Source organism: Thermobia domestica, chromosome 14 (genome assembly GCF_964235325.1).
Source record: "Thermobia domestica chromosome 14, izTheDome1.hap1.1, whole genome shotgun sequence".
NCBI lineage: Eukaryota > Metazoa > Arthropoda > Insecta > Zygentoma > Lepismatidae > Thermobia > Thermobia domestica.
The window spans coordinates 3,087,117-3,114,725 of record NC_137467.1 but is presented as its reverse complement, the minus strand read 5'-3'; the positions used below and the strand labels follow the sequence as shown (position 1 = coordinate 3,114,725).

At 35.8% G+C, this 27,609-nt stretch overlaps 1 protein-coding gene across 1 annotated transcript; it reads right to left on the bottom strand.

The window, feature by feature from the left end:
* On the bottom strand, window positions 1-27,608 carry LOC145670556 (uncharacterized). Its single transcript, XM_081739361.1, has 4 exons — window positions 25,449-27,608; window positions 13,399-13,578; window positions 5,087-5,272; window positions 1-206 (listed from the first exon to the last, which is right to left on the bottom strand). The coding sequence occupies exons 1-4, from the start codon at window positions 27,540-27,542 to the stop codon at window positions 60-62; spliced, it is 2,607 nt and encodes an 868-aa protein (XP_081595487.1). The 5' UTR covers window positions 27,543-27,608; the 3' UTR covers window positions 1-59.
* Between the last annotated feature and the right edge of the window lies 1 nt (window position 27,609).

The following is a 27,609-nucleotide window of genomic DNA, read 5'->3' as shown; positions in this document are numbered from 1 at the left end:
TCTATATTTGGCTTAGTCATTGAAAAGAAATATACATAATATTTTTTTCTTAACAGAAGTTATGATACACTAAATTTTATCATTATACATGCTACGCTGGTACTTTGCTCCATTATAACTAGGTGGGCAATATATGTCCCAGGTTTGAGATAACTCTTGATACTGTCACGAATTCTAATTCCTCCTGGAGGAAAGACGTAGTAACCCTGGAAAATTATTTATTGATATCATAACATCAAAATAATTGCAATTTGCAATACGATTAGAATATCATCAAATAATATTCGCAACATACTACCTTGATATATGGAACAATTTTACCTCTCTTTTGTAATAAATGTTTACACAGTTATTCTTTGATTGAGTAATTACTCATTTATTTTAGTCTTGTTACAGACAACTGGCCACCTTCTTTCTTTTCGAAATCCCTGTACACTTACCTACAGTTAAAACTGTTTTTAAATTTGATATTTTTAAAAATGTATTATTTAAATGTATATTAAATTTTTTAAAAATGTATTATTCCTATGTCCGATCAAAAGTGGAATGTGCTGTGATCTGCAACCCATCACAACAGCAATACCGACACTAACTGGAAAAGGTCTAACCTAAATTTATCAAATACAGAGGTTGTTCAGTCTACATTTGATCAATTTCGATATACTTAAAAATTTGGAAGAATCCATGGCGCCAGATCCGTAAGTGCTAGATTTGTTTCCCTTGGTTCCTAACAATAGCCCGACAGCGTAATTTCCACTGTAATAGGCATCTCTGAAGAACTGGGAGGGGAATCTTGTCACATTCCCTTTGAACAGCTTTCCAAAATCCTTCCACAGTTGCCACACGGCGTTTTCCCAAACCCCGCTTCAGCAATCCAAATCCACAGTAGTCCATAGGACTTACATCTGGATATTTAACAGGTACCTCATTGAAAGGTATCACCTGTATACCACTTGCCTCCTCCATCTCCCTGTAGAATGCGAGAGACGATCGTGAGGTATGTGATGAGGCCTTGTCCATGCGAATGCGCACCAAATTTGCGTCATACATTGTTGGAATCTCATGCTCGTAGATCGGCCGCATGATCTGCTCCTGAAAATACTGCAAATTTATTTTGCAGTTCTTCGCCACCCTACGAATCTTCAGTTTACCTCGGTAACAGTAGCCAGTAACGACCATGAACCCTTTTGGGAAGGATTCTTTACAGACACGGAACCACCTTCTGAAGTTCTTGGCGCCTTTCTCTCGGTACATGATGGCTCTCGGTTTGCCACAGTCGGAAAGGTAAACCCTTGCTTCATCAAGCGTTACTACCCACATCCACCTTTGTTTTGCCATATGGCGTTCGTACAGCTACCGGGCGTTACACTTTCGTTCCTTTTGGTAGGCATCCGTGAAAAAATGGCCGAGAGGTTTCATGATTTTTTCCAGCTTGAGTTGATGGTGTAAGGTCCCGCTCACAGTCCGGCTAATGTCAAGACGATTAGCCATACAACTTTGTGTTGGCGGATTTTCTTGCATTGCCATTTTGCGAAGTTTTCTCTGCATGGTGGAGGTGGCCTTGGTGCATTCCCGCTTCCTAGGCAACTTCGTTGGTGATCCAAATGGTGGAGCTTTGTTGCCCTTGTACTTTTTAATAACATTTTTATTCCACTTAAACTGATGTTACAACCATTTTTCTTGCCCTGTTTTCTAATGACAGAAACACTAAAGTGGGCGTCATAAAGAGCCGCAACATAGCCTTTCCAAACCGCCTTAATTTGAGCGGCATTTTGGTCACAAGTGGGAAACCCACACACTTGGAAACAAATTTAACACAATAGTAACAACAATGGTCGTGTTTTGTGCGTTGTTGTCGTCCGCGCGGAAAAACAGCTCCGTTTCCAGGAATCTACTGCACAACACTACAGGACACCACGAGCCAGGTCGTTGAGTCCATCCTGCCCGGGAGGGGGAAGGAACGAAAGAGGCCAAACGTAGGCTGAACAACCTCTGTACTTCTACAAGACAGCTGGAATCTATCCATATTATGAAAATTATCTAACATTAATAAACAACTTCTGTATCCTTCTCTTGAACAAAGGCGAAACGTCATAGACCGGACTTTTCTCCATAAAATAGTACAAAACAAACTTAATTGTACGGATCTCATATCAACACTAAATGTTCTTGTCCCGACACTTAAACTCCTGCTGATAACTTTGGCCTGTTTTATTGCAAAAAGGCAAAGACCAATGTATTTTTAAAATCACCAATCTAGAAAATGTGAGGAACATTACTTCAAAACTCGATAGAGCACAAATTTTGAGAAACGGAGGTATATATATGGGATAGGTATGCTTTTTATGCTACCAATCAAGCTGTGAAATCAGAATTTGCAAATCTCGATATGTGCCATGTGTATAGCATACTAAATCATAAGCGTTTTGTCATAACTCGATTGAGGTTATGTACAGTAATAACAAAAATGCAATTCCTGTAAAAAGAATTTTTTGTGCCGTTTCGAGTTTTGAAAAGAAACTCTCCTCATATGCTTTCCTTTTAGCAAAATATGTATCTAACACAAAGAAATTGATATATGTTGTATGAACTCTATGTTTAAGAAAACTATTGTAACTTTATTAAGTAATACACCACCATTATAATTAGGCTTATGCTTGTTGCGTTAATGACAAATAAAGAAATGAGATGTGACAAATGTTTGTCTTTTAGTGATAAAGTTTCAGAATTGTAGACGTACAACTATCTGGATGTGGTGTTAAAAAAATTAGATTGATGACAAAGATTTTTTTGTTTGTACATTTGCAATTATAATACATTTCTACGTATGAAATAAGAGCAGCATGTTTTAACGAGTACAATTTGCATAACACATTATGCAAGACAAAGCTAAAACGTGTTTTTAATATAGAGATATAAATTATTGCAGTTTATTTCATATAAACATCTCCAAAAACAAATATAACTGAAGTTACTTAATTTGTAATAATCTTGTTATGACAAAAGTTTCTAAAGAAAAAAAGAAGCTTTATCTAAATTTATGAATATTTTGTAAGACGAAGAGCTTTCTTCTTTGGAAAGTTTCCTTACATTTATATTGCTTGTATAGGCTATTTACGTTCCTTTCCCACTTTAATTCTCTCTCGAATATTGAATATTAATACAAACGTTTCATGAGAATATTGGTCACAGAAACTGAGAGTAGCATTGGTTTACTAGAGTTTTAACGGAGTAACTTAATTTCTTTGACGGCATAGAATTCCCTTATTTATAATTTTGCAAAATGGACACAAGTAGAAAAGAAATGGATGTTTTACTTGAAGAGGATGGTTTCATTTATTGCACCTTATTCACAGAAGGCCGTAGACAAAATATACCGGGTGTCCTAAAAATAATGAAATCCTGTTTTCCTGGCAGCAAAACAAGTAAAATGTTAAATGACATATAGTTTGGAAGTAGACAAAGACGGAGCTAGACAGCTTGGAATGTAGGGGGAAAGGAACTTCACACCTGCCAGTGGAATAATAATAGGAGGTAGGATGCAGGTTCAGGAAGACGTAATATCATATCGTTTTGGCATGTGAAGCACACGTTACAATACTGGGCCCAAGATTCTACATACGTCATTTAGAGATACACCGAGTGTCTGTACGGCAGGGGTAATGAAACGATGCAGTAAAGATGGAAACGAGGAGGAAAAAAGTTGTTGTCCATGGCACAATTTCACGTACATGTACAATCCGCGGCAAAAAACCTGCAACATGAGGATGTAAGTTTATTGTGAAACTACGCCTAACAGCACAAGGAATGAACATAACGTTTAAGTGGAACGAATCACGCCAGGATAAACCTCGTCCTCCTCCCTTGCACACTTATTTTGGAGCAAACGACTTCGTCATTTCACAATAAACTTATATGCTCATGTTGCAGGTTTTTTGCCGCGGATTGTACAATGGCAGTCAAAGCAAAGAATACTTTGCGTGGTTGCATAATATCAGGGGACAATAGTAAGTTGTATGCCAGATAAAAACTTCCAGAGAGAGGATAGGAATAAGAATAAGTGCAACTAGTTGTGCAATGTAATGAAATAACATGCAGAATCAACATAGACTTACTGTATATTTAACATAGTATATTACACAGAATAGCACTATCAACTACTAGGTCGTACGTTCTAACAATGAACATACCTACAGAAGATGTTTAAAATTCTGTCCTCCCACAGCTGTGCAACGTCCTAATCATGTGTTTCGGATGCATTCCATCACTCCCGGTGTGTTACGTAACTGTTTAGCGCATTTTAAATGCGGTGTTGTAAATCGGCAAGTTTTTTTCCTTACGTGTGAAGTCCCTATCCTTCACATTCGAAGCTATCTAACCCCTCCCCTATCCACTTCCGGACTATATGTGATATAAAATTCTCTTGTTGTTTTATTGCCAGGAATCTGTGGTTTCATTTTTCGCCATTACTTTTGAGACACCCTCTATTGAGCAGCAGTGGATAATTTTTCACTGCCTTCTTATTCTTCAATAACAGAAACTCATGTAGTATCGGAGAGTTTACAAAAGGAAAACTTACAAACTTGAAGAAGAAAGCAAAAACAAAGATAATCGAGGTATTGGTGATGTGAATGGTAAAAGACCAATAGAATTTTATTAAGCGAAAATTATAATATTATATCAGGACCTTGCAAGAGAAAGGTCCAATAATGAAATCGGGGTGTTGGAAAATCAAGCTGAATTTTTTGCAAGTTCCTTAAGACAACAAGGGCAAATCTTTGTTTATCTAGAAACTGTGAGAAAACTAAGGGCGAACCAGGTCTAAACCCAGTATCTATGTGTTGTCCCGACCTGTCTGATGCGAGTAAAAATGATAAAAAAAAATCGATGTTTCGAGTTTGCCCTTTCTCTTCCAAGGCCCTCATATTTTGAAAGCACGAAATGGAAAAATATACTCTTATTGCGTGTTAAACCTTTACTTAAAACGAAGATATATTTCAATTTTTGAAGGCAATACACAACTCATTTAAAAATATGTACAAAGATTAAACATACAATTTAAGCGAAAAGAAATTATTTAACGTACCATTTCTAGAGGGCATCCACAAGGAACTCTCTCGCAGTTATATAGCCAATAGCAAGATCTGCTTTGAGCTAGCATTTGCAATGCTCCACAAAAGTTTTCTTGAGTACATGTTTTTTTAGGTGAATGACCATCACATGAAGTTTGTTGCCACTTTCCATTGTACGAATTGTACAACCTCCAGGCAAGCTGAAACAACAAAATTCTTAAATTGTGGCACGTTTCCATTTTACATGAATCATGTAGCTGTCATAAAAAAGACCTTGTTACCCGATCTTTTTATCTACTGTTCAGATTTTACAACTTCTTGTACGCAAGAAAGGTATCACCACCCATGCAGCACTACACTCTAGTGGACACACAGTGAACCTCCTCATTAAAAACGTGTATTTCGGTGCACTTCCCCTCCCTGTCCAAAAAAATCCATTGTTTCAGAAGCGGCGAACCTTTTTTTTATGGCAGCGGGAGAGCAATAGCAGGTATCAAGCAAGACGTTCCAGAAAGTTGCGCATCATTCAACTACTTGCAAGTTTGAAGCAGGTTTTATGACCCTTTCAAGACCGTGTGTACATGGTGAAATATGGTATGGTTTCAAGATCTTTTTTATGACAGCTACAAGTTCTTCTAACGTGGCAACCAATCTTTAGTAACGAAAGACAACAACAAGTATTCAAAATTAATTATTTCACACCGAATTTAACATCAAAAGAAACATAAATATTCTGGTTATTATGCAATGTTACCCTAAAAGAATTGTAATTGTAACTGTGTACCTTACTCCGTTGTTGCATTGTACGTATCATTTTCCAATTGTACTTGTGATTTTACTTATAAAAGGTTCTTCCGTACAATTTTGATCCATTCTTTTTAATAGAAACACTGTGTGTTTACTATTTAAACTGTCATGTTCTAGTTATGCCTACTGAGATTGTGTCGATTATAGCCGATTAGTTTCTTGTAGTCATTACCCTCTTCATAGCAAGATTACTTTGTCAGCGGAAGGTTTTGCAAATAAAATATTAATGTAGAACCATGTTTTATTGTATTAGTAACACAGGAAACACTATGAGATGAGGCTATTCAAAGATAGTCTATTAACGTAGTTTGTGTTTAGCTAGAATAGAAGAAAGTAGGAACGCTTTCAAATTTCTAACTGGAAGACCAATAGGAAAACGACCATTAGGAAGACCTAGGCATATATAGGAGGAGGGCAATATTAATTAAATCTATCAGAAATAGGAACACAAAGTAGGATAGAAGCCGAACTTGGCCGAGGATAGAAGCCAGTGGTGAGAGTAATACAAAGTAGTGTTAAACGCCTAGCTCTGCTTATTTGCTTCTTTATCTCTACCTATTGCGGAACAAATTTATTTTGAAACAGTCTTGCTACGATCACAATAGGCATGCGCTGTGAAACTGTAGGCTCATGGTCGCCATAGCGATGTATACTCTAAATATGATAAGGCATTCGATATTGCATCCAAGTCCTTGAATTCTAGAGAGGCATGATGAAATCTAAGTATATCACAATGCACGGCGGTGAAATCTTTGAATCATGACGTAATCTTAATCAGAGCTTAATAGCGATCTGATAATATAGAGTAAATTACAAGTATATGTCACAGGAATTAAAATTTAAATAAACTGTTCAGAGAATATTGAAACAGAACGTTGTATTAAGTCCAAAATAAATTGCACAAACAACATCCAACTATAACATTAAGATTTAACAATATGCCTATACTACAAATGAATAATCGCAATTAACATATATTGAATTGAATTTTATAGATTCTGATATAGTACACACTCCATCATAGAAAGAAAAATCATGTGTCTGTTGCTATATAATTGTAGGTAAGAAATTCATGTACAGAAGTTCAAAGCATGCATAGAATTGTCAAAGGTTTTTTTTTTTTTTTTGAGAGCACGCAAACTGATGGAAGTGAATAACCATAAGTGTAAGCAATAGATCTGGTTAGATGTATGTTAAATAGAAGCGTAGGTTAATTATGGGAATATTAATTAAACATAAGTAAAAATAATCTATTTAGTTGTTTATTACAGAGATGACAGCTGAGTGAATCACTCTTGAAGACAATTAAATGTGACCAAATAAATTGCTTTCGTATCGCACGTAGCAATATCTCCTGTCAATAACATTCATACTAGTTTCATATAAATTAATTCATTATTATTTATTCTCACTAATAAGAACAATACTTAATATACTTGAAATAATTCGTCACATACCTTCGAATAACTACAATTTTTTACGGGTGTATATTAATTATATTTTGTTTCGTTTTAAGTTATCATCTGTCAGCTGTTCAAGGAATGACGTGGCAAATGATCGTCCTTCCTTTTATACTTCTAACAACATCAAAGACTTCCATTGTGATAGCTAGTACTTTGCTTTTCAATTCTCATCTATTTAAAACATATTTTACATCTTAATGTGTTAGAATGTATTTCTTTATTGTATGATAAGTATGGCATTCACAAGACCAACTATTTGTTATTTTAACCATAGAATGGTAAGACAGCCAAACAATCATCTTACTTGATTTTTTCGTTAATTTTGGCATTTAGATGTAAATATAAAATGTTTCATGAATTTGGTGTTTTGTCGTTGTCAAGGATTATTAGGGAAAGGGGCGAAAACCCTAAACTTACTTTTACAGACCAATAATTTGCTGTTCTTTCTCTTCGTCATGGAAGTAAGAGAATAATATACAAAATTTTAGATCACAGGAAGTTTTACGTAAATACTATTAAAAATATTTCTGTTTGAACTGTTGTTAAAATCTAAAAATTATTTATTCTTAGATTACCATTAATATTATATTCAAACCTCAAATGTGTTTTTCAATGTACATATTTTATGGTTAAAATTAGTTAATTTCTTTCAAAACAGTCGATGATTATTGTGTGGAGGTTGTGAGATATTTTTTTTTTGTTTTATAAACAATGATGTTTGTTATGGTCCTGACCTTATTCCAAGTTCTTTCTAAGCAGCTTCTCTAGCTAGATTGAGAACAAGGTAGCGTTAACCAAATAAATGTGAACTTCATTAATAATTTCAGAATAATAAGAATATTGTAATGCCCATACCGAAGGGGGCATTACAGTAGAAACTAGATCCAGTTGGTTAAGTATACAAGTCAGTGTCGAGAGGAATACAAAGTAGAAACTGGATCCAGTTGGCCAAGGATAGAAATCAATGTCGAGAGGAATACAAAGTAGAAACTGGATCCAGTTGGTCAAGGTTAGAAATCAGTGTCGTGAAAAATACAAAGTAGAAACTGGATCCAGTTAGTCAAGGATAGAAGTCAGTGGCGAGAGGAATACAAAGTAGAAATTGTATACAGCTGGCCAAGGATAGAAGTCAGTAGCGAGAGGAATATAAAGCAGAAACTGGATCTAGTTGGCCAGGGAAGATGTCAGTGGCGAGAGGAATACAAACTAGAAACTGGACCTAGTTCTCCAAGGATAGAAGTCAGTGGTAGCTTTTGTGAAGGCAGCATTTAACCTCCGGGTTCCATAGACCATAGAGTTAGTTAGTTAGTTAGTTAGTTATGTATAAGATATCCAAATGTTCTTTCAAGTATTCTGAAATTTTCAATTTTCTCTTTGATGGTTTACGTAGACTTCACTAAACCTTTATTTGAACACCTTCAACCCCTTGCCATTTTAAGAAAGAGCTACTCTATTTTGGAGGAATTAACTTAATGACTGTTTTGATCCATTATTGACATGCAGAAAGGAAATATATAATTACAACTCATATGTGGAATAAATCAAATGCTTTTACATGCATAGAATAATTCTAAAATATACAGCAAAAGAATTTTTCGTCAAGTAATATGAAAATGATCAACTACCCTCGAAAGATTCTTTGCTCTATTGCAATGTTACAGTTGAAGGATATCTTGGTACAGTAGCCAATAATTCCATGAGTCGCTAACAAAAAATAGTCCTGATCATTTGATATAGTTTCAATTTCATGACTGCCACTTGTATATTAAAGTAGATAATTTTCAGTTGGATCGATACTATTTCCTAGAATATTTCGGCTGTTTTTCTTTTCTTATAAGAGTGTACGTGTTATTGTTAAAAATTTAAATTCGCAAAAGTTTCTGGATGGTATGGTTGTGTAATTTACAATTCTATAAGCAACAGTATGAGTTAATAAATTCAACCAAAAAAATGTTTTCTGTATAATTTATAATAAAGTTGATCTGCTTTTTTCACCTATTCATTTTACGTCATTTACTCATTCTATTTCCATAATTTAATTAAAATATCAATTGAGGAGGTTATATTGTATCATATTAAGCACAAATTGTGAATATACAACTCATATATTTTTTATTGATCCTTATAATCGATTGCCAATTTCGAGCGATACAACGGGAAGTTACTACTTCTGCTATTCTACCCCTGAACTTGGTTGGTTTTATCTTGTTGCTCCGTGAAAGATCATTCGTCAGAGTAGAAATTTAGCACAAAAAGAAGTAAGTTTGGTTCTACTTAGACGGCTATCGTAACGTGTCATCTCACTCTGATGAAAACTACGTCATCTACACTACTTATATCACTATTAGGCAACTACTACCATCACGATTGAATTTCAATGTTTATTCAAGAATACTTGAACTAAAGCAGAATACTTAAACGAGAATATTTTCAACACCAATATTTTATAACCTCCACCGCTCTGTATATTTCGTGAAGACAGTGATTATTATTTTCGATTTATACTTTATTCAGCTATGCAAATAATTTCTTTTTTTGATAGGAATTGCCTCCTTCTCACGCAACTGGACAAAGAAGTCTTTCACTGTTTTTTCATATATATATTTAAAACATTGCTCTTTGGTGAGAACGTTTCAGTGAGCGACGAACTTTTTCAGTGTTTCTCCCTAACTTATTAATATGCACAGTCTATATTCTACTGTTATTTGGAACTGAATTAAGTGCTTTCTTCGATCGCTTGTGGACATATTGCAGTAGATTAGAGCAGATCAGAGTAAACCAGATGTTCGTACACCAGAGTGACGCCAGCTACATCGCTTTTCTAGTTCGTTATCAGTACTTTCTCACGCTCGAGTTATCGCAATGCCTCGTGCGTCGTTGCTAGTGGACTAAAATTAATGTATTTTTTCCCGTTTTCTGTTTGCATGTGCATACAGGTGATTTAACAGAGAGGTTTTCAGAATGAACTGCCAACATTCTTCAGTGAACCATTGCAGCTCGTATCTCGAACCTTTGTGCTCGAGGAGTTTTGACTCCAGGTTTGGAAGCCGTTACTACGCACGTCGTGTCGAGTCTCAAGTATGACTGTGTTAAGGGACACAACCTATTAGCCGGTGAATTACGTTTTCTTACAGCTAGCCTCAACTAGTGAAGTCCCAGGTTCACATACCTTGTGCGTATACGTTATAAACGCGCCCTCTAACATAAGTATTCCACCTTGGAGAACATGTAATTTTACCGAAGACTATCGCCGATTCTTCAGGACTGTTTGGAGCAGCAACTAAGTTACTACGCGGGATTGTCCCGGCAACTTTACCCCTAGTGATAATCCCCCAAGTGCGTCAATTGGTGAGAAAAGCATTTATAGTGAAACCTCAATTATAATTTTCTATATATAAATCAAAGTGATAAAGAGCTACAATATAGTGAAAAGTGCGATTTGTGATAATGGAAATAATTATACATATAGTGTTAAGTGTTGTGATCATTTCTCTTCGTTCTTCTTTTTAATAGTATTCTAATAAATAAGTATAGTGTCATTAATCCAGTGTGTTTTCGTTGTACGTGTGAATGATATTTGTGTGCGTTATGGTCTGGATGACCGTCTGATCTTCCGTGAGGTTTTCGAGACGAGACATCCGAACTTCTCGGTTCCTAATGCTCATCTCATTATTGAGACCGACAAGCGATTTGGAAACAATTTTGTAATCCCTTCTTGGAGAGGTCCTTCAACGTCCTACCCAGGTAAGTCCAGGTCTCCAGCAAATACCCATTGGCAGTACCAAGGAAGACAGACTACGATTAGGCGATTACAAATAAATGCCGCCCGAACAGAGACTCGAATCGGTTACTAATAAATGGCAGCCCGAACAGCAACCCGATACCTGGTCGGTTACAAATAAATGGCCGCCTGAATAGAGACGACGAATCGATTATAATTTCACAATGTTTTGGTGACGATTCTATAAAACGTTGAATATACCATTATACAATACGATATTTTTAGTTTTCTGAGTAATGGTTGTTTTGAATTTTTAGATTTTTTTTAACTTGGTTTCACATACATGGATATTTCTCCGACCTATACACTAGACTATTACCAAAGAGAACACTAGCAGAAGCAATTCGCAATGCAATAATGTTATTCGACATTAAGAAGAGCCACGTGTTCTAGTTAATAGATCTTTTCATTATTTTGATGACTATATACATGAAATAACTGAAATATGTAGTTTCAAGTGCATTATAAAATAATACAAAAAATTTAATATATAGATACACATAACGTTTTGACTTACTGTGTATACTTGTTCTGGACACCCGGAGATTCCAGACTTCCTGGTTAGTCAGAACAGAGGAGGATTTATATTGTACAGTGCAGTCCACATATAACGAACTTGGAAATTATTGGACATTAAGAACATAAACGAATTCCTCGTCACACTGCCTATTAAAACATACAAGAAATGACGGTATATTTCCAACAATATTTTACGTAAAGACCGCTTACAGCAAGGTTTTCAGAACGGGTTTCATGTTTTCTTTTCTTCTTCTCGTGGATAACTCAGGTAAAACTGGTTTTCATAGTTGTTGTCGCTGTGCAAGCCAGGCATGACTCAGTTCTTCACTTCTTACTCGGATGACATCAGAAATCTTCCCGGGTGCAGATATTTCCCGCACTGAGTGTCCACCAGAATTCAAGGTATAGGTTAAAAATGAATCTCTGTTTCCATTGGAGCTCATTGTGTTTGACGCGGAGAGAAAGTAAGGTGCGGTTTTCGGTAACTGTAAGGTAGGAACACCCTGGAAGTTAATTTTTCATCGCTTCTGTGAATATTTGAAGCATTTCTGGCATATGAGGAAATTGTAAAGGCGTGCTACGAACGGCGACAACAGACATGGTTTAGAAGAAAATTACAGACTTCTTCAGACGTGCTTGAACAGGTAGGAAGAACTTTCCATATATACGATTGGCTAGATAACTACTAAATTAATAAGACTATCTTTAGATGTAATGCTATACTGCTGTACATTCTTTTCTAAAGGTATATACTTGTTATCTAATAATTTTGTTTTTCATAATTCGGAAAAATTGCTTAAGATTGTTTATAAAGAAGTTCAAACAGAAAAATCCTTTATGTATTGATCCTTTGAAATTTATTGTAACTGGGGTGCACTGTATGGTCTCTAGAAAAGTGCAAAGTTCGAAGTGCCACGCTTTTACTCCACAAAAGTTAATAGAATTCGTGTAGCATTAAAATCACCGTTTTTATTAATAACTAGCTGAAAATACCCATTCCTCGCATTGCGGCTCTATTTGGAAGTCAACGCCTGTGGGTGTATCACCACTCATCTCAGTGACCACGAAAACCATGGTTTTGACACTAATATCGGTCATTTTGGATTATTTTTACATGCCTCGATACTGCCCGCGCAGTTGACTTCCGGCCTGCATACAAAGTATCTGAATTCGAAAGTCATCGCTAATGGAAGTGTCACTATTGATCTCAGCGATCTTCAATACTATGAATTTGACACTCATATCGATCATTTTGTACTACTTTTATATGTCCCGGTAAACGCCTCATGAGACTCCCCTGGTTCGAATTTTGAAAAAAAAGAAAATACTTTGTCTTAGTTTGGGACCTCGACCAAGGTACCCGTTACCAACATTTGGTAACTAGCGGTCCACCCGTCTGGTCTTGAGGTCGTGCACAGACAGACACACATATATATATTCACAAACAAACTCTTTATTTTACTTATATTAGATTGATAACCATCCAATTTCAACAATCTACCCATTAGCAGTCACTGTTCTAATTGTAGACCTATACTTAAGAAATTTCTGTATTTTGTCAGATATCCCGTTTGTAAATTTTTATGTAATGTAAATATTAATGGAGTATCCAGGCTTTTAGTGTAGATTTTCGTAAGATACCTTTTTTATTGTGAGAATCTAGGAGTCATGTGCGCTATACAATGCAAATTTCACTGGCCATTAACAATATTAATCATTTGTATTACGAATACACAATGTTACAAAATCAACTTACCTTTAAACCGTTCGTTTGCCCAATAGTGTTTGTAATGATACATGCACCAGTAACGTCGTGCCAACCAAATCCAGGATACCCTTGATTACTTGAGTTACCTACATGGAAATATATTATTTCTAAATAGTTTGGCATAGGTCCTTTGCAGTTCCATACGTTTATCACGTTTATTACTCGTACCTAAATGGAAAGAACAAACATAACTAAAATACAGTAGTTAAATAGGTAAGGAAGGTTATAATCATAAAATGGTCTTATGTTCTAGTTTAAAAATTTCTAACTTAGACAAACACCTTGATTTAGCTAAAAATACGTTCAAAAAATGTTAGAAGTATACCCTATTAAGGCTCACACCTATATCATGTAGTTTGGACAGAAAATGGAAAAGACATTCTCCGCCACTTTAACACCTGCTTCAAACATATGATAATATTACAATTACAGTTTTACGTTAAGGGCATTTTTGATAGATCCAGCTGTAACAGACCGTCTGGATGTTTCTCAAGGTTTGTACATACACATTCAACTTAATAAACGTGGCAGTTGTTATTGCAAAATTACTCATTAGTTGTGGTGTCATTGGAAAATTACAAATACGTGTACATTGAATACTTCCAAATAATATGGTTCAAATTATTTAGTACAAGTGATATCGGTTCATGGGATAAAGGTATTTCCATACCATTCAGAAACATCATGCAGCTTATTTCCTTGAATCAACTCCTGTAGATGGAGTACAGAACTTCACGACCGTAGTAAGCGGAGAGCACTAGGCAACAAATAATACAAACAAATCACCAATCACATTGGTCGATAATACCATAATTGTTTTAAAATTACTTCAATTAACGTTTGGGTATCCTGTAGTGTAGTGGTTATAGGGTTCGCATGGTTGTGGGTTCAAATTACACCTTAAACACCCCGAAGTTTTTGCGTCCGTAACATCTACCAGGTTTGCTGAGTTCTAGCTACGAAGTTTGTAACACGGATTCTCAAATACAGCATTGAAGAGATTCTTCTTAGAGAATCAAAGTGAATTCTTATTTTAGTAATGTTACATTTAAAAAGACAATAAATGTGATAAATGTACACATGTGAACATGTAGCGTGATTGGTCATGAATTACGGTTCGAAACATTTACTCATTTAGACAAGAATTAATTGTTATATACGTTTTACAAAGAGCATTATTTTTCACTTGCCACTGTTCAGTTATGTGAAGTAAAACTTAGTTCACAACAATAAGCGCTAATTTGACGAAAAATGATTTGTTTCATGTACAATACTGCAAATTTGTAAAAAATCTAAACTGCGTTTGTAGTATTTTGTGACCTAGAAAATGAATTCTAGACAAATCTTAATTTTCAAACTAAAAACAACCAAACGAAGAGTTTCACACTAATAATATTTAAATAAAAGTTTAAAATGAAAATAAGGCAACTAAACTGTAAAAGAAAAACTACCAAAAAGATTTCCAAACAAAAATCTTCATATTAAAAGCTTTGGCGAGTGGGAAAAATTTGAAGTAACAATATCGAACCAAAAGTTTTTGAATTAAAAACACATTGAGTGCACAAAATTTTCAAATTAAAAATTGCAGTGTATTCAAACTTTTTCAAATAAAATATTTAAGTAAATGCATAAAGATTTGAACTAAAAGTATCAATTATAATTCTCAAATGGAAAATCAGTTAGAACACAAGGAATGTTCAAATAAAGAAAATAAACTTAAGTTCAATGTAAGAAAGATGAAACTAGAAGCTAAATATGTAAAAAAAAAAAAAAAAAATGCGAACAAAAAATTAATGAACTGTACAATTTTCAAGCACGAAATTTTCAAAAAGTCAATACATTCAACCAGTTTGAAACAAGAACTTTTCAAAATAAAATAATCAAACTAATGTTTTTCAACATAACGTCGAAAACATAGCCAAAATTTAAAAAAAATCGTGATTAAAAACTTTAGAAATAAATTTTCAGTTCAAAACTTTCAAACTAAATATTAAGAAAGTGTAATAGAATTAAACTAATACGTTTAGAACTAAAATTTCGGTGAGTGGAAAAAATTGTAAACAAATAAATTCTGAGAGTTAAAAAAAATTAAAGAATTTTAATATAAATGTTTTAACTTTAATTTTATAAGAAACATTTTCAGACTAACGAGTTAGACAGTGGAACATTTTTGACAAGAGATATTCGAACGTGCGCCGTCAGGAAAATTTCCATGTAACAATTGTACAATATATATTGTGTATGTATTTGTGTCCAAGAGAACTATTAGGAACTTCAGTTTTTGATATGTCACAAATTCAAGAGATGATCCCGTGTAGAGTTTCAAAGTTTTACGGGATTTTCGCAATGCTACTTATGTTGTATCTAAGACAATACACCTGTGTGCTCATTAATTCAATCGTATTATGCTGAAAGTCTCACCAAATATAACTTAAGTCAATAGACTGTAACGTGTATATACGAGGTTGTACCAAAAGTAAGGTTCCCATATTTTTTACCAATAGAAAACATTGTTTATTGTTATTCATTTATACATCGTTCGAAAGCTTACACTGTTGTCTATTTTTCAACATTGTCTCAATTTTTTCGTGTCGCTCAGTGTTTGCTTTGCAGCCGTCAGAGATGGAATTGTTGATCGCAGCTCCGGCCAAGTGCGAGGTTCGAGCAGTAATCCGGTTTCTCCATGGAAGGAAGTTACCGCCCGTGGAGATTCATCGGCAACTGACTGAGGTTTATGGTGAAGAGTACATGTCCGTGTAGCACGTCCGCAAATGGTTCAGGGCTTTTGCTGAGGGTCGCACCTAAGTTCACGATGAAGAACGAAGTGGAAGAAAGCCGGTGTTGGATGCGATTGTCCAGAAAATCAACAGTAAGCTGCGCCAGGATCGGGGGGTCACTGTCCGTGAACTTGTCCTTCCCTCTTCCCCAAGCTAAAGGAACACTTAGGTGGCAAACGCTTCAAGAGCGACAATGAAGTCCGAGCAGATGTCACACGCTTCCTCAACGGATTGGCGGGAGACTTCTTCGACTTAGGAATACAAAAGCTGGAGCACCGTCTTCAAAAGTGTGTTGAAAGAAATGGAGACTATGTTGAAAAATAGACAACAGTATAAGCTTTCGAACGATGTATAAATTAATAACAATAAACAATGTTTTCTATTGGTAAAAAATGTGGGAACTTTACTTTTGGTATAACTCTCGTGTATAGGAATATTTATTTAAGAATAAAAGGAAAGAAAAGAATTGCCGTAAATTATCTGATAAGTATTTCTTTTGGTTGTTTTTCATATGTGAAAAGAGGTAATGAAATGCAACTTACCACAGAAAATATAAACCTGAAGTGTTTTCAGTGTTGCCATCTGTATAAATTAGAGTATTGCCAGAATGACAACTCCTCCAAGATCTAAGTTAAGATAGGGACTAGAGGAACGAACTCAACTACATTTGATTTCGTATCATGTTGTCTTGGTATCATGTGAATTACTTTCAAATAATAGTAGTATTGAGTATGTAATAAACAAAATAGTTTTAACATACAGTTATTAAAATTAACTAATATTATTTAAAAAGTAGTTCACAGGATACCAAAACAATATGATACGTGATGAAATGAGTTGAGTTCGTTCCTGTAGTCACTGTCTTAACTTAGATTTTTGGGTAATTCTTAGTTTGGCACCACTGTCATTTCTATGGATGGTAACATTGAAAATTTTTCAGCTTCATATTTTCTCTCGCAGAATAACATTATCTATGATTGTAGTAAGTTGCATTCCATTTTCCTCTTTCACTTATGAATAAACAAGCAAAAGAAAATGGGTAAATTTTATTATTATTTTTAGTAAGTCTGGCTCAGAGTGTCAATATACACATATTTTATGGAAGACAATAGACGCCTGTACTGAACTATCACTATATGTTATAATAAATTCTTAGAAAGGAAGACAAATTAGTCAATAAGAACCATTTAAGGCGGAAATGACAAATAAAATATATTTTTCACATAAAAAGAGACGATCTGGACCAACTGTATTAAAGAAAGTTAAATTTTAGGGTCCTAGAGAACAAATTACCAAATTTTACTTTTTGGCAGTTCTGAAATTTAAAGGTCGTTGGTGTACATAATCCAAACTTCAAAACGATACATCAAAATGAGGCATCCATTACTTATGACAGGTAATGGACCACTTTAATTATTATATAACTATATAAGGTAATAAAGCCCTTATCAAAAAGACAAAAAATAGTTCAAATGCCTACAAATTTACATTTGTGGTAATTTGTTACTCATAAAGTGCACGGGATGACTTGGCAAACTTATGATGTACATTCCGCGGATATAAATCACCATATCCTTTTTCATTGGATTTTTTTTTTCAAATTTAAAATGTAGTTTAATGTACCCCTGTCAAAATTTGGGACTTGGTCTGAGTAGCCGTGCTAAAATCAGGAGGACCATTAGCCCCTAATGACATCATACAATGCGATCAGATCATACGGAGTCACTTTACCAATCAGAATGAGTAAGATAAAAGTCAACTAGTACTACTCTGATCAATGTACCTATGTGAAATTTACGCTGCATAGCAAGGCGTGGCATATTTGAAGGTAGCTGTATCTGTGGGTTGTGCTTGGTCAAGATATTGGTATGGTACAGTATTATCGCAAACATCCGTAATGAAATGATTAATGGAAACACTTCGACTTTCCATATGAATCCTGCATCTGGCTGTACATACTGATTGGCGTATCTGATGATACCGTAGTACTGAACTGAGTGATCATATATTTTGCATTATCTCGTCAGTCTGGCAGTGGGGTTTTATTCGTTTTCGTGTCTGCTTGTGCCTCTTACACATCTATAGATGTTTGAGCAACCAGCGGTACATCGACCATGTGTTGGACTCGATTGTGATCCCTTTGGTATTTGTCCTTCCGTTTACTATATCCCAGCAGAGTGTGCCATATTTGCAAGCAGGAAACAAAGTTCCTTTGTTTCGTTCGCTTTCATATCTCCTGAATTGTCGTCGATTAAACTCACCTGGATGTTTAGTGCAAAAACCACGGCATGCCTGCAAACTATGTGTGCTAAGACAAATAACGATATCTACTCACACTCGTTTTGGTCAACATGAGAGTAACTTTCTTGCAAACCAGCATAATACTTTTGACCTGATCATCTTTTGCATGGAATGCTTGCAACAAACATCAGAAGAAATTCTCTGCACCGTGCTTGACAGTCAGACAATCTCCTGGCAAATGAGGGATAGCAGTGATGACACTCGGTCGTTATAAGCCATGCTCAACTCTTCTTTGGAGAACGTAGCCCCAAGTTAGCAAATCCTACGATGTGAGTAAAGTCGAGCAGGGTCTAATCCAAACCAGTAACCAAGGATGAAGCAATGACTGAATCCTAGCATTCCGTCAGCTACATTTGAAGAACTCTGACATCATGTTGATCATATATTACGTGTCACAGCTTAAAAGGACCTTCAAAGATTCATCTTCTTGATGCATTGCCGTTTGGTGCGTTGTGATTGCATCTGATAGGTTCATAGGCTACTAACAATAGATAGTTCTTTCTCGGTTTCTAAACGTTGTTACTCCGTGGGATTGAACTGTAAACTTAATCATATTTCTACTTTGCCATTAAGTTTATCCTGCTAAATTTGTCGATCCTATATTTTCTCCATGATTATGTACATTTGTATTGATTGTATATGTAAATATAAAATCGAGATTTATATACAAGGTGTATATACCCTGTATATAGCTGTAAACCATGATTTTGAAACATTCCTTTAATTTTTACACTAATAGATCGAAAGCTGTGAAAGTTTCGTGGTTGCAAATAATGACAAACAGAAGTTGCCTTATATATTTTGCAAATTTACAAGATAATGATTATTATCAGTTTAAACTAAATTTGTATTTTTCCAAATGACAATGAGTGAACATATTTAACACTTAAATGTAAATATCGAAGGAAATTCACAATATCCTAATTTTATTCAGTGTTACAAGTTAAGAACACTACAATATCGCAGACATCTACAATAGGGTTGACATTCGTCTCAGCGTCCCAAATATATTTCTCGGAACGCCTAAATATCCCGGATTTCAGCGAAGAAGAAAGGAAGGGAAAATTAAAGTTTTTTTTTCAAAGGGATAAATATAATTATTCCCTTCCACTTTTGAGTATGGCAATTCAAGAGTTGAAAAAGAAAACATGAATGTATAAAACAAGGATTTAATTAAATTCACGGTGTAACTTCTTATTGAACAAAACATTCGTTTCATTGGGCCAGGAGAAAAGATTTTACTGCTCAATCTTATTGTTATCTTGAGTACTCTGTTTCAAACTGCATCTTTCTTCTAAAATATTTTAATCAATAATTCCTGACCGATATTTTGGTAATTTTCTGCTGACCATTCAAGAAGAAAAATATACTTAATAATGCTAAATCCGGCCCTGGGGGCAAAAGGTTTTAGTATTCAATCTTATTGTTATCTTTAGTACTCTGTTTCAATCTGCATCTTGCTTCTGAAATATTTTAATCCATAATCCCTGACCGATATTTTTGGAAATTTTCCACTGACCATTCAAGAAGAAAAATATACTTAATAATGCTAAATCCGGCCCTGGGGGCAAAAGGTTTTAGTACTCAATCTTATTGTTATCTTTAGTACTCTGTTTCAATCTGCATCTTGCTTCTGAAATATTTTAATCCATAACCCCTGACCGATATTTTGGGTAATTTTCCACTGACCATTCAAGAAGAAAAATATACTTAATAATGCTAAATCCGGCCCTGGGGACAAAAGGTTTTAGTACACAATCTTATTGTTATCTTTAGTACTCTGTTTCAATCTGCATCTTGCTTCTGAAATATTTTAATCCATAATCCCTGACCGATATTTTTGGTAATTTTCCACTGACCATTCAAGAAGAAAAATATACTTAATAATGCTAAATCCGGCCCTGGGGACAAAAGGTTTTAGTATTCAATCTTATTGTTATCTTTAGTACTTTGTTTCCATCTGCATCTTGCTTCTAAAATATTTTAATCCATAATCCTTGACCGATACTTTTGGTTATTTTCCACTGACCATTCAAGAAGAAGAATATACTTAATAATGCTAAATCCGGCCCTGAGGGCAAAGGGTTTTAGTACTCAATCTTATTGTTATCTTTAGTACTCTGTTTCAATCTGCATCTTTCTTCTAAAATATTTTAATCAATAATTCCTGACCGATATTTTTTGGTAATTTTAAGAAGAAAAATATACCGTTTTATTTAATAAAACAGAATAGATGAAAATGGAAAAAATGATGGAATATTTTTAAATAGAAGATTACGAGGTAGGAGAAGGAGAAATAAAGCCGTGGTTGCGTTTACTTAATAAGGGAGGAAAAGGTCTACTAAAATGACTAAAAATGTGATTACGTAATACTTGACCAACTCTATCTAATGAAAGAAAGGAAATGAGTATATAACACTTCTTTCCATTTTAACCATTTCAAAGATTCCCGTAATTTAGTAGCGTCCCAAATTTTCAGTTTTGAAATATGGTAACCGTAACGTTGGAAGCGTCTAAAAGACTAGCACGCGCTAGTGCAACAGTCGTGGCAATATATATCGTGAGTATATTTCTGCTGAATAGTATGACCACGATATGACGAATTAATTCTAAGCACAGTTACTCGATATTAAAGATATTTTCTAAAAGATTTGTTATTCAAGAAAAGTTCTTATTTAAGTACGAACTTCGTAAATGGTTTTCAGCAAATGTTTGCAATGACGTTTATAGTTATTTCATACAAACACACTAATCCCGAGATATATTTAATATTGCAAAAGTTTCCAACACTGGTTAATCATTATGTCAGAGCGAGAAAATTTGTAATTTCAAACACAGAAAGCTACACTGCAAAGTTATGGCAGCATATATATATATATATATATATATATATATATATATATATATATATATAAAGAATTTTTGAAAGTTTCCAACCGTACGCCATTTTAGGCAGTATATTATTCATCGTTGATGTTTTCAAACGTTAGCGACACTTTAAGATATCAACTTACTTTAAATGGTGACATATACTTTAAGAATATTTATAACAATTTGTGAACTGGATATGATTCTTGTATATAGATTTCTTTCGAAATTCCACAATATATTACCACATCTAATATAAATAAATACATTTTCTTAAAACATCATAATTTACAATAAAAATACAATACATATAAAAAACTGTTATAATGAAAATTTAAAATGAAACAGTAAATATCTATTCTTCGGTACTTTGTTCCCATAATGTTCGGCAGGTAATACTAAATCTTCTGCTTTCAAAGGCTCCAACCTATCATGTTATGTCACTGTCTTGACGTATGGTACAGCATTCACGCCGTAATTTTTCATATAAACTTATGGACTGTGAACTGTCTCTCCATACTCCTTGCTCGTTTGCTACATAAATTGATGCACCAATGATGTCTGTTTTTACTCCTAACCTCCCTTCTACGCAATTACAGAAGAAAGACTTCTTCTAGCTCTTTACTAGTGGGTAACGTTCCCATTATAGCCGACACGTTCCCACGCTGAATGGCTATGCTTATGCGTTGAATCAGGAAGCTTTTTGCTCGATTATCTCCTGATTTAATGGATAGACGGTGGCCGATTTCTTTTATAAATTTGAGGCCACATTCTTCCCAAGAACCACTAGACTCAATTGCTATTGCGACAAAGCAATAGTTATCGAGTAGATTGCTATATTTATTCCATTTTTCTTTCGCTCTTCGAGCAGCTACGAGTCCAGCTTGTACTGAGGCATATTGTAGGAAGTTCCAAATCAATGCCTTTCCTTTCTTCCAAGGTACTAATGTCATACCATCGGGTCTTTTTCCGTCAGATCGGCTACATCCAGTCGGTTCCCTCACTGCTGGCACTCCTGCTGATATTAATGCTCTTAATATTATATCATTTACACTTGAATGACGTGGGTGTCTGCCTGCGCTGCTTTTGTACGACAAACCGTGTAATCCTTTTTTATCTACAAAGGTGTTACAAATGGGGCAGTGGTGTGGTTCACATATATCTGCTCCCAACCGTAGTGTAACTGATACTCGGAAGCTCTTATTGGATAGGTATAGGCCCAGAGATGGTGATGGTAGAGCTTGAAGCCATGCTCCGTTTTCTGGGGACATGACCGCTAAAAGTCTGGTTTTATCTTCAATGTTATTTGTAGTCTGCAATAAAGAAGCTGCCTGGCAATTAACAATGGGCTCGTCCCAAGTCGACTGATTGTTACGATTTTAGAGAGCCGGAGGGTCAAACCCAACTAAATTTGTCCATTTAGCTATGCAGCCCATCACATCTGGATTGGTGATTTCGTCGTTATCCCATTGAAGAAGAGATCTAACTATTTGACTTGCGCCGTAGAAAGACGCTAAAAAAGACAGAATAGCCATATCTGTGGCGCGACGGGTTCCAAGGCCTCCATTTTTGACTGGTAAAGAAGATTGTATCTAAGAGTTGTTATTAAGAGAACAATTGAGGATGGATTCCAGACTAGTTTTAAGAATATCGTCATACTTTTCCAATAGGGCATCTTCCTTCCAAGATGGAGAGCATCGGAGGAAATAAAATAATCTCGGCATTCCAAATGAAGCCCTTAACAGGTAAAAAGCAGAATGGGCTGAAAGCTTGGAAAGTCGTGACAAAAAATTCTAGTTTTGAGGTTTTATCTTGTAACATTTTGCTCCGTGCCTCTGTTGAGATAGCTGAACCTAAAAGCTCTGCATTACTTGGTGTAAGGAGCTGAGTACCAGGTGCCTATTTATTAAAAATATCATAGAGGATCTTAATTTGTTCTTCTGTAGCACCGAGGAATCCTACTTCGCATTTGGAGCAATTTAGCGATAAGCCAATTGATGATGCATGTGTGCGAATGTTGTCTCATGTTTGTAGTATTACGTCTGTATTTCCAGCTATTGTTCCATCATCCAAATACCAGACATTCAGCTCTGCGTTTATATTATTAACAATTGGTTGGAGAGCCATAGCAAACAGTGCTGGACCTAACGGATCACCTTGTTGAACACCTCCCTGTGATAGAATAGTGTTATCTCCTATATATAGGTTGCTTGATTGAGAGTAGCATTGAGAGATGTACGAAAAATATGCTGGAAAATTCTTTTTAACAGATAGCAACATGGAATCTCGATTTAAATCATTGAAGGTATTTCTGAAAGCGATGTTTAAAAATGCTTTCACTTGGGTGTGCGAAGTAGAATAATATGTGCGAGCTGCATGTACTGCTGCTTCCGCCCCAAATGGGACATAGACTCCTAGTTGGTGTGGATATAGTATGTTGATTAGTGATTTCTCATCTTGTAGCAGATTATTTTGGCGACAATCGTCCAAATCCAATTGCCCACGGCTATTGGCCGAATTCCTCCGCTTTTTTTCTTAAGGGCGAGTAACGACGCACCGAAGAATATTCGTCTCAATGTTGTAGGTACATTTCCCGATATAATGAGGTGTAACAGTTCTCTGATAACATTGATAAGCTGATCTCTAGATTCATAATCATGTGATAGAACTAAATCTTTTAGAATTGAAGCTCTGAGGCTATCCATTCCACCGGCGGATCCAGAAGGAAAAGATTTAATTGCTTTCAATAATTCAGTTGATGATACTTTAGCTGCTGATGCTGATGCTTCTGGATGTTCAGGGATAGCTAATAAATGTGAGTGAGCTGCATGTTTTGCACAGAGTGCTTCTATCAATGAATTATCAGGAGTTGCTATCGAGTCTTCGGAGGTTAATAGTCTTACTGCTCTTCTAACATCACCGTCCGATAGTTTATTTTCAATGTTCTTGCTGTCGATTGATGTGGATTTTGACAAATCACGAACTTTGTATAATTTAATGAATTTAGTGAATTCAATGAATTCCATTGAAAATTAATGAATTTTCATTTTCTTTCGAAATATATTCCTTTGAAAAAATATACTTATACCTGGTAAAATCACACAAATTTCTTCGTGTTTATTCAAAACGCATCAGCTGATAAATTTAGTATTCAACACTAAGCTATTTTAGAAATGAGTTTCTCCGTGTATGAGGAAGGTAGAAAACCCAAAAATGTAGGGGGGCGGCTGAAGTTTGGGGGACCCGATCCAATCATATTATAGTTTATCACCATATTATAGTTCATTTGCAAGCCTAAAGTCAACATTTTAGGCGGCAGGAAAAGTTTATGGGGGCCCGGCACCCTAGACCCCCTGGATACGGGCCTGCCGTGTTTGTCATTTGCGAGCATATTGGTTTAGAACTCTACAAAGTTTGCATCTTCGAAATATCATATGGATCTTAGTTTGTAACACAGATTAATTAATTTGACACTTTTTTGTTTTACGTAAAGACTCAAAATACTCGTATGCAGGGTGCACGTTGGCTAAATGGTACAACGCTTACATCTGGTGTGGGGATCGCTGATTCGATCCCGGCCAGGTAAGTTTACGGTGGAGAACATCGTGCTCGTGGCTTTTTTCGGGATGCTCCCTTTTTTCCTACTTGCTCATTACACCAATTCTTCTGTTATTATTCACTTATATTAATTATTTTATCCCTTAGCCTAAAAGTAATAATCGCGAGAAGTTAAAGTTTTCAAAGTATACAATAGTGGTATTTGGAAAAATACAACTTTTTTTACTGGGTTGGCCACATTGTTGATCTTATGGTGCTACAGATGACTGATATCATGTCTTGTGCCAATATTTGTACAAAACATACAAATGTACCAAAATAAATGATTCAACCTCTTTCTCTCTCTCTCCCTCGATATATATATATATATATATATATATATATATATATATATATATATATATATATATATATATATATGTGTGTGTGTGTGTGTGTGTGTTTGTGTGTGTTCTTTTTCACTCTTAGCTATTTTATCTTTCCTATTAGTTACGGTATTTCTAAAATAATAAGAATACATTGAAAATAACTTACTGTCATGCCTCCATCGGGTGGAGTACTGGGAGGTGGTGTCCATGGTGGTGTAATCCATGGCGGTGGCGTAATCACCGACGTATAATTATCTGTACATGGAGGATGAACACATACACATGAAGGATAAATACATATACATGGAGGATGCATACATGGAGGCATAGTCCATATTGACCACGTAGTGTTCCATTGAGGTGTAGGTGGAGTTGCTGTAGGTCGAGTCCATGGAGGAGTCGTTGTAGGTAGAGTCCATGGAGGTGGAGTTATTGTAGGTAGAGTCCATGTAGGAGTAGGTCTAGTCCATGAAGGTGTAGTTCTTGTAGGTAGAGGCCAGGGAGATGGAGTTATTGTAGGTAAAGTCCATGTAGGAGTAGGTCTAGTCCATGGAGGGTTAGTTCTTGTAGGTAGAGGCCAGGGAGATGGAGTTATTGTAGGGAAAATCCATGTAGGAGTAGGTCTAGTCCATGGAGGTGTAGTTCTTGTAGGTTGAGTCCAGGGAGTCACCGGTTTTGAAGGCCAGGTGGGAGGAGGTGTAAATGGTGTTTGCCATGTAGTATTCCAAAAACATGGAGGTTTATCACATATACATGGAGGAAAAACACAAAAAGGTCTTGTAGGTCCAGTCCATGGAGGTGTAGTTCTTGTAGGTAGAGGCCAGGGAGATGGAGTTACTGTAGGTAAAATCCATGTAGAAGTAGGTCTAGTCCATGGAGGTGTAGTTCTTGTAGGTAGAGGCCAGGGAGATGGAGTTATTGTAGGGAAAATCCATGTAGGAGTAGGTCTAGTCCATGGAGGTGTAGTTCTTGTAGGTTGAGTCCAGGGAGTCACCGGTTTTGAAGGCCAGGTGGGAGGAGGTGTAAATGGTGTTTGCCATGTAGTATTCCAAAAACATGGAGGTTTATCACATATACATGGAGGAAAAACACAAAAAGGTCTTGAAGGTCTAGTCCATGGAGGTGTAGTTTTTGTAGGTAGAGTCCAGGTAGTAATCTCTTTTGAAGGCCAGGTGGGAGGAGGTGTAATTGGTGTTTGCCATGTAGTATTCCAAAAACATGGAGGTTTCTGACATATACATGGAGGAACAACACAAGAAGGTCTTGTAGGTATAATCCATGGAGGTGTAATCCCGTTTGAAGGCCAGATGGGAGGAGGTGTAATAGGTGTTTGCCATGTAGTATTCCAAAAACATGGAGGTTTATCACATATACATGGAGGAAAAACACAAAAAGGTCTTGTAGGTCTAGTCCATGGAGGTGTAGTTTTTGCAGGTAGAGTCCAGGTAGTAATCTCTTTTGAAGGCCAGGTGGGAGGAGGTGTAATTGGTGTTTGCCATGTAGTATTCCAAAAACATGAAGGTTTCTGACATATACATGGAGGAACAACACAAGAAGGTCTTGTAGGTCTAATCCATGGAGGTGTAATCCCGTTTGAAGGCCAGATGGGAGGAGGTGTAATAGGTGTTTGCCATGTAGTATTCCAAAAACATGGAGGTTTATCACATATACATGGAGGAAAAACACAAAAAGGTCTTGTAGGTCTAGTCCATGGAGGTGTAGTTTTTGCAGGTAGAGTCCAGGTAGTAATCTCTTTTGAAGGCCAGGTGGGAGGAGGTGTAATTGGTGTTTGCCATGTAGTATTCCAAAAACATGGAGGTTTCTGACATATACATGGAGGAACAACACAAGAAGGTCTTGTAGGTATAATCCATGGAGGTGTAATCCCGTTTGAAGGCCAGATGGGAGGAGGTGTCATAGGTGTTTGCCATGTAGTATTCCAAAAACATGGAGGTTTATCACATATACATGGAGGATGAACACATAAAGGCGCAGTCCACCATGTATTGTTCCAAGGCCAAGGAGTAAATTCATTCGACGGAATTTCCCATATTGGTGGTCTAATTGTCGGTGGCGGAAAATCAGTGTAATCAGGTGTAGAAATGCATGTTCCACTATTACATTGTAAATTGGTATTGCAGATGCAAGATACACATACACAATTCGCTCCTCTGTCAGAAGTTACTTCACTGCTTATACTTGGAACAGAAAGGAGGAATATAACAGAGTGAAAGTAAGTCATGTCTGCTTTCAAGTTCATGAGATAGTTAGAGAGCTGAGTGTGCCTCACGTAGACGACAACAAACAGCACAACACTCTTCTAACGG

What these genes read in the sequence shown, in the direction of transcription:
- LOC145670556 (XM_081739361.1), bottom strand. Translation starts at nt 27,542, where the DNA reads ATGAACTTGAAAGCAGACATGACTTACTTTCACTCTGTTATATTCCTC. An exon ending in GGCAAACGAACGGTTTAAAG is followed by an intron (nt 5,273 to 13,398) that starts GTAAGTTGATTT and finishes TTGTTGTTTCAG; the next exon opens with CTTGCCTGGAGGTTGTACAA. An exon ending in GTGGATGCCCTCTAGAAATG is followed by an intron (nt 207 to 5,086) that starts GTACGTTAAATA and finishes ATAATTTTCCAG; the next exon opens with GGTTACTACGTCTTTCCTCC.